We start from the raw sequence: 8,199 nt of genomic DNA, 5'->3' as shown, positions 1-8,199 counted from the left end.
ACAACACACATGATAAAAGAAAATACTGGATGTGAGAAGTGACAACCACCATGCGCTACCACACGCAAACAAGTTGCCCGTCCCTACTCTTCACATTGATCAAAAAAAATTTCTGAAGGCGTATTGAGCGACACGAGCAGGATTTGAACCTGCGCGGGCAGAGCCCATCAGATTTCGAGTCTGACGCCTTAACCACTCGGCCATCGTGTCCACACGTGATGATAGGTCTAGACTTTTACTCATAGAGTACTCCACATTGAGAACAGCTCTACGAATATTTGTTAAGATATCCAACCTTACTGTTCTAGCAGACTTTTAACAGCAATGCTCTCAAAACAAAATATTTTATTTAGCCACAACACAAAGGAACGTACAAAGAAATAGACATAGAAGATCGCTAAACCACAACTCTCACAACTCCATTCATTGCCAAAATCGCAATGGCCAACACACCCTTGACAGCCTCATCTTCCACTTCTCCCAGTTTAATACTCTCCCAAGCCGCCCGCAACAGTTTTTCACTCGCACGAGGCCGACGACGGCGGTGTCGGCGGGTTTGAGGTGGTGTGAGAAGGGTAGACACGGATAAAAGATCTTTTGCTGTGAGAGGTTCAAAAGGTTTTGAGAAGGTTGGGTATGTGGGTGGCAGAACAACAGAGTGAACTTGGAGGCGGGGATTCCAAGAAGAGGGATATGTAGATCCAGAGGGGTTACAGGCTGAAATGCGTAGTTGTGGTGAGAGGACAGAAACGGGTGTTGTGTCAGTGGGTTTACGGCAGAGTGGAACATGGGTCGCGGCAGGTGCTGCGCTAACAAATGCGTCGATGGGTTGGGCAGGAATGGCAGGGGTAGGGACGGGTGTAGTGGGTTTCTCGGTCTGCGCTGTGGGCGTAACAACTAGTTTTTCGGCCAACAGAGTGCGGAGCTGTTCCAGCTCCTCCTTTAAGCCCGCATTCTCTTGTTCAACTTGTGCAACCCGCTCAGCCAGTTGAGCTTTCTCGTCCTTGAGCTGCTTGACCTCCTCCTCGAGAGTGGTGACATATTCCTTGCGACGAACTCTGAAATTTCTTGCAGAAATCTTGTTTCGAATCTGCCGTTTCTCCTTTGGAGTGATACTCTCGTCGCGTTCCAGTTCATCGATAAAGGAGCGAAGCTCCTCCAATGTGGTACCAACATGAGCAATTGAGTATTTCTCATTCTTGGCTTTTTCGTCCTGTGATTCGGACGCGTCATCGTCGGCTGTTGTCCGACGCCGTTTTTTACCATTAGCACGGCGCGCGCGTTTTTTCGTGTCCTCTGCGTCCTTTTCCATTGGGGGCGTGGAGGGTTGATAAGGTTCGGATGCAAAGGAAGAAGAAGACGCGTCGTTCGGGGAGAGCGACGCTTCCGGTTTCACATCCACGGCGAGAGACGGATCCAAGGTCAGCGCGGGTACTACGCTGTCATTCTGGGCCTCGCTCAAAGGTCCCTGCTGCTCTCCAGCCCAGAGCTCCTCCAAAGGATGTTTAACAGCAAATACAGAAGGGTCAACCGCCCACCCGTGCTCGGCGCTTTCAAAATCCATCAACTGCTGGAGCGTGGTCTCTGCTTCCGTACGTTCCGGCTGTTCCGGCTGAGCATCGACATAGAGGTTTGGAGAATCTAACGTCAGGTCGAGGGGAGGCAGCAACAGGTCCTGCCCAGGTAGCTGTTGCGCTTGCTGCGCATCCAACTGCGCACCAAGATTGAGAAATTCGTCAAAGTCCACGTCAAAAGCCGAGTGCTGTTCTTGAGCCATTTGTCCAACACAGTGGTTCAACAAAGTCCTCTGCTCTTCTTTCTCGTTGTGCGTACGTTGCCAAAAGGTTGATTTCGTTGTAATGGATGAAGGGGATGGCGATAAACAACAACAAAAAGATGGTGACGTGTCCAAGTTGCGTTTTTCCGCTTGGGATCCGACGTACATTCCAGTGCATTTTATGGCTGCAATGTACTATTGCTGGTTCCAAGGCTGTATCGGAGCCAAAGATAAACAAATGCAAGCAACACACGACTTGTAAGATCGGGATATGCAAATGATACGATAAATCTTGTTAGATAAAAGTGGCAATTGTTGGGCGATCTACAGAAACGCTCATGTCCGACGTTTACATCTCTTGAGGACGGTACAAGTACGTTAAGATCACCCCAAGCAAAGATACCCGCTGGACATTACGCATACAAGTACGCACACAAGACATTGTATCCACCATCCCACTTGTCCATTTGGACAATTGCTCGTCTAGACAACATTGATAAAACACCATAGCAAGTTGTCACATTGCCCTGCTCTGCTTGCCAGCACAGCAGTCGATGCAAATGGGCCCGGCGCTGCAACCAAAACAATCCAAAAGGTTTTCCATAATCGAGTCATAATGACTTCATATCAGTCATGTGATTCAACTGGTGCACGTGCCATATTCATTTACCAGCTTGTTCCCTTTTCTGGCGGCGGTTTCCATAAATAGCAGTTAAATCCATTTATAGTTACATTTATTCATTTATCCAAAAAGAGTTACATTCATCATATATCCATATATAGTTATGGATACACACGGGAATGACAAGCGTCACACACGGGAACACAGGCTTGGGTATTATATAAGGACGCATCTTGGGCAGGTTTTTTGGAGATTCCGCCATTTGTCCAGCGTCGTCATTGGATTTACTTTTGGTTTTATTTCATATTATTCTTGCACATTATTCAGAGAATGCTCTCGTCGGCTCCTGCGTCGGTCTTGGGGGAGGCATCGCGCCCGGTCGCTCCTATCCGTCCCTACACGTCCGAGGACGTCATGACCCTCGAAAACACCTATGGCGCTCACAATTATCATCCCATTCCCATCGTCTTTAGTGAGGGCAAGGGCGCTCATGTATGGGACCCAGAGGGGCGCAAGTACCTCGATTTCTTGTCGGCGTATTCCGCTGTGAACCAAGGGCATTGTCATCCAAAGATTGTCGGCGCTCTCGTCGAGCAGGCTCAAAAGTTGACCTTGTCCTCACGCGCGTTTTACAATGATGTCTTTGGGAGGTTTGCCAAATACATTACAGAGGTAGGTGGTAGAGAAAGTCTGGCGGTAGAGGGCAAAAGATGGGCATCACACAAATCCGGAAATTTGGCATGTCGCCGTATAGAATATTGTGTGATACGGTGACAAGAGCAACATTCTTGAATCACAAACAACCAACTCACCATCATTCTCTCTAGTACTTTGGCTACGATATGGTCCTCCCGATGAACACAGGCGCTGAAGGTGTCGAGACTGCGCTCAAGCTCGCGCGTAAATGGGGTTACCTAAAGGTTGGTCACGTGATGTTTCCGATCACTTTGTTCGTCCATCAACTCACACAAGCTTGGATTTTACAGAAGGGAATCCCAGAAGGGAAGGCCTTTATCCTATCTTGCACGGGCAATTTCCACGGACGAACTCTAGGTGTCATTTCCATGTCCACCGATCGAGACGCCACAAAGGACTTTGGTCCCTTTGTCCCAAACATCAGCTGCACTACACCAACAGGCATCACAGTCCGCTACAACAACCTTGACGACCTCGAACGGGCTCTGGAATCATACGGACAATACACGGCCGCATTCCTTGTTGAGCCAATCCAAGGTGAAGCCGGGATCTTTGTCCCAGACGAGGGATATCTGTCCAAGGCCCACGCACTCTGCAAAAAGTACAATGTCCTTTTCATTGCCGATGAAATCCAGACTGGACTCGCAAGAACGGGGAAACTCCTCGCGATCGATTATGAGGACATCAAGGCTGATATCCTTATCCTCGGCAAAGCACTCTCGGGAGGTGTTTATCCCGTCAGCTGCGTCCTCGCCTCTCAAGAGATCATGCTCTGCATCCAACCAGGTGAACATGGTTCCACATATGGTGGGAACCCGCTTGGTTCGGCAGTCGCTATGGCAGCTCTTCAAGTCATCAAGGAAGAGCGCCTCGCGGAACGCGCTTACGATCTCGGCGTCAAATTCCGCGCAGCGCTCTCCAACCTCAACAGCCCACTCATCTCGACCGTCCGCGGTCGAGGTCTCCTAAATGCTATCGTGATTGATGAATCCAAGTTTGACAAAACAGCATGGCACATCTGCCTCCTTTTGAAACAGTACGGCCTCCTTGCCAAACCGACACACCAAAACATTATTCGGTTGGCGCCGCCGTTGTGCATCACCGAGGAGGAGTTGATGGAAGGGGTGGAGATCATTGGACGGGCGCTGAAAGAGGTGACGAGCCTACGAGTCGAGGACATTCCAGGTTGGGATTTGTGATTCGTTGGTGGATGGGTGGGTAGGTTCATCGGAATGTAGTGTGTGCGTATTTTTTAATTACATCACATCATGTTTTCTCTATTCAACTTCGTAAATTATCTGATAGAAAGAGCGAGAAAAGCATCTGCATGGTGGTTTGTAGTGAATAGCCAAAGCCACTTTATTTGATGCAAAATGTACAAAAAAAAATAGAAAATGAAAAGCAATGCTACAGATCACATCCCATTAATGTCTGACTGGGCGAGATTCCAAACTTTTTCCAAAATTCCCTGGTGTCAATGGCTCGACCCAAGGACTCTGCGGGTCTCGGTAGCCCTTTCACTCCATGCTCTTCCAAAAGTTGACCAACCCACTCAGGTTGTTCGCCTGCCGTTCCCCACGCTCCAGCCAAATCCCACCAATCATACACCCGCATGTCTGAAAGCAACCATCGCTCTCCCGGCGTAAATTTCTTATAAACAGCCAACACTGCTCTGGCAACGTCCTTGCCATGTACCAGATGCAACGACCCTTTGGACTCTAACGCAGCTTTGGTGCTAGCGACACGGCCAAGCCAGTTGCGGGGTTGCCGCTCTCCACCCCAGAGCCCCGCCAGATTAAGCACACATCCGCCGCATGCGAGAAGGGCGTTCTCGGCATCCACGCGGGGTACATCTGTATTTGGGTCGGGGGGAGTGTGTCTGTCGACCCAGACGCCCGTTGCTGCAGTGGGTCCAGGGTTCCATGCTCGCGTACTCCCAAACAAAATGTACTTTGGGACACAGTCATGTGTTTCCGCATAGAATCCCGTCAATCGCTTCATGGCTTCCCCACCCCGCACAGGAAACGTCACAAGTACCATCTTTGCATCCGGAAGCACTGCAAACAGTGTGCTGTCCGTCGAGTCAGGAAGAAAGGTAAATGGGATTGTCCCGTCTCGGCCATTAGTGGTCGTCCCCGCGTAAGTGATGCCTAATGTCGTAAGGAGGTCAGCGACGTACCGGCCACTCCAGCCGAGACCGAGGATGAGAATGTCGACCGGTGGGTGTGGGGACATTTGCCGAGTGGGTGAAATGGAAGACGTCAAGAATGGAAAGCAACTGCAGCCCATTGTTGTCGAAAACTTACGTTTTCAAGCATGGTGTCAGAGCTGTAGTTTCGGACACGTTCGGACGTCGCGTGGCTTGCCAGCGTTGGGCTTTGCTTACCACCATTTGCCTAGACATTTTCCATTCCAATTTTTAGCATTGTCTTTGTTTACACCACACGCACCGTACTCACTTTTCCTCTTCCCGCGACCCTCGTTGGACGCCAGGTATCCCGCCAATGCTCGCGAAATGCGCCAACCCATCCAAGCCTACCCGCTCGAAGCAACAAGCCCTTCGCGTCCTCGTCCGGGTACGACCGCCCTTTCCAGAGGATGCCAGAGTGGCGGCTGTGGTGGGAGGAAATACAGTGACGATACCGAACCCATATCATGATAATGGGACAAAATCGTATAGGTGGGTCAACCCGTGTCGCATGGCATTATGACCTTATTGACCTGTGTTATATCAGTTTTGACAAGGTATTTAAAAGTGATGCGACGCAGGTCGCCGTATTCGAGCAAGTGGAAATCCTACTACGAGATGTCTTTGAAGGTAAATCTAGCGTTTCCGCTCCCATAGCATTCTTACCGATCTAAGATATGATTCCAGGGCGAAATGCAACTGGTAAAGCGATGTAAAATACTTGTGGCCTCTCACCCAAAACTCACTCCCGCATAGTCTTTGCATACGGCCAAACCGGTAGCGGGAAAACACATACCATGAATGCCTACACGCTCTCTGGGCCCGCACCCAACCCCATCATTACGTTGAACCGAACGGATGCAGGAATTACGTATCGGGCTGTGGATTGGATATTTGACCATATCAAGCGTACTGGAGTGAATGCGACTGTGTCTGCGTCGTTTATTGAAATGTGAGTCGAAGTTGATAGAGTTGGGCGGACATCATCTGATTGGCTTGGATTTCAGCTACAATGATGAGGTTTACGACTTGCTCCCTCAGACGGCTGTAAGAGACATTTGATAAGTCTATTGAATCCAATGAACGGATTCTAACATGCCGCATAAAAGTCATCAGGAGAGCTTAAAAAGCTCAAAATCATGACAGCCAATAGAAAGGTCACGGTGCAGGGACTTTCGGAAGAGGTGGTATCCAATTCAGAAGAGTTTGAGGAATCGTTTGCGTACGTTGGGTGCATTTTTCTACCTTTACACGGTGATACATGGTTGATTCTTTTTTTTACAGCGTGGCGCTCCGTCATCGCACGACAGCAGGAACGAAATTGAACGTTGCATCCTCGCGATCTCATTTCATGGTCCAACTAACCGTCCGCGTCACATCGTCCGAACACGTCCTCACATCCAAACTCTCACTCATCGATCTCGTACGTACACAATAATGACTTTTATCCATCGTCTATTGACGCTTTTCATATAGGCTGGCTCGGAAGATAATAGGTACACTGGTGAGGAAGACCTGTTGTGAACAGAGCTGGAACAAAGAACTGATTCGAATGCAGGAAACGAGGGAGAACGGTTTGAGGAGAGTCGGCATATCAATGCATCGCTTTTTGCGATTCGGTCGGTGAGTTTTCAGAGTTTGTTGTGCACCCTTTGATGTGTATTGATTTATTCAAAGGTGGTTTCAGGTACGTCTCTGTGAGAGTCGTGATGGCTTTTCAGTATTTTGATGTTGTATTTCAGCATTAAAGGAAAACAAGTCTCAAGTACCCTACCGGTACGTACCACCTTCGCCGATCTCTATTTACATACCCTAACCTTCATAATAGAAACTCGAAAATCACGCAATTGTTGTGCGATTCACTTGGCGGAACGGCCAGTGCGCTGGTAGGTGCTCCAGGTTGCAATCATTGCCTGTCATGCCGTTCATGAACTGGTTTTTTAGGCGGTGATTTGCTGTGCGCCAGAATGGGTATGTACACCCTTATAGAAAAGGAGTTGTCCATCCCACTGATCTTGTACTTTAGGATAATCTGCAACCGACCCACAAGTGAGTCCCACTGTGAGCGTCATCGACTGACGGGTACCTGACGCATCGTTGCAGCTCCCTCGAATTTGCAAAAGACTGCTGTTTCATTAAAAACTGTGTTCAAGTCAATGAGACACGACGTGAGTATTCGTCCAATCTTCACTGTATCTTTGTCTTATATTTGGTTCAGGGAAGTCGCGACCGAGCGATCACAGCAAAGAGAAAAAGGAGGAGACTGTCAAAAAACGAGACGAAAAGGAGAACGAACCGGTTGCGCCTGGGTTAACATTGGAGAGTGTTGAACAGCTGATTAAGCCCATGGTGGAGGTAAACTTTTTGAAATACCCCCTTCACGTTCAGATTCTTAACTCTTTTATTTTTAGAAAATGTTGGCCGAAAAACAACGTGACGCTGCTCAAATCTCCTCCCGATCACGCCAAGACCTCATTGACAGAATCCTCTCGGTCATGAACGGCGACGTCAAACAGTTGCGAGCGCTAAAGTTTGTGGGCGAGAAGCGCGCCAGCAAGATTCTGGAGGCGCGGAGAAATGGGGTGTTTGAGTCGGTACGGAGTCATTCGGTGCTTTGGTGGTATATGGAGCATTTTGGTATATTAATGGGTTATTGCAGATACAAGATTTACAGAGAATTGGGTTTTCGACGGATTTGTTGAATACGATTCTTCAGGTCTGGTCTCAATTGTTCATTCACTGAGATGTAGATGCTAATGTTACTCGTCCTTGTGCAGGTGAATTTCCAGATACCCATGAACCTTGTATAGTTGTATAGTATGTAGAATTGCATTATCTTGTGGTAGAGAGGACTGTGTGCATAGAGGATTTTTATATTTCAGAATGGTCGTGACTTTTTTTTGGGGAGGAGGTTTT

The 8,199-nt window shown here is 48.6% G+C and overlaps 3 protein-coding genes and 1 non-coding gene across 4 annotated transcripts; 1 reads left to right on the top strand and 3 right to left on the bottom strand.

The window, feature by feature from the left end:
* Window positions 1-128: 128 nt before the first annotated feature.
* SPPG_10087 lies at window positions 129-210 on the bottom strand. Its single transcript has one exon. It is a non-coding gene; the product is annotated as a tRNA-Ser (tRNA).
* A 115-nt stretch (window positions 211-325) lies between these two features.
* SPPG_04668 (uncharacterized protein) lies at window positions 326-2,312 on the bottom strand. Its single transcript, XM_016752902.1, has one exon. It carries the CDS (start codon window positions 1,943-1,945, stop codon window positions 398-400), a length of 1,548 nt encoding a protein of 515 aa, XP_016608384.1. The 5' UTR covers window positions 1,946-2,312; the 3' UTR covers window positions 326-397.
* Window positions 2,313-2,648: 336 nt separating this feature from the next.
* SPPG_04667 (ornithine-oxo-acid transaminase) lies at window positions 2,649-4,531 on the top strand. The gene is made up of 3 exons (XM_016752901.1): window positions 2,649-3,071; window positions 3,227-3,319; window positions 3,386-4,531. Exons 1-3 carry the CDS (start codon window positions 2,730-2,732, stop codon window positions 4,292-4,294), a joined length of 1,344 nt encoding a protein of 447 aa, XP_016608383.1. The 5' UTR covers window positions 2,649-2,729; the 3' UTR covers window positions 4,295-4,531.
* Window positions 4,436-5,330, bottom strand: SPPG_04666 (uncharacterized protein; the record flags this gene model as incomplete). Its single annotated transcript, XM_016752900.1, has 1 exon — window positions 4,436-5,330. One exon carries the CDS (start codon window positions 5,328-5,330, stop codon window positions 4,503-4,505), a length of 828 nt encoding a protein of 275 aa, XP_016608382.1. The 3' UTR covers window positions 4,436-4,502.
* Between the last annotated feature and the right edge of the window lie 2,869 nt (window positions 5,331-8,199).

The sequence above is a fragment of the Spizellomyces punctatus genome, assembly GCF_000182565.1.
Source record: "Spizellomyces punctatus DAOM BR117 chromosome Unknown supercont1.7, whole genome shotgun sequence".
NCBI lineage: Eukaryota > Fungi > Chytridiomycota > Chytridiomycetes > Spizellomycetales > Spizellomycetaceae > Spizellomyces > Spizellomyces punctatus.
This window is presented reverse-complemented; position numbering and strand designations above follow the sequence as displayed.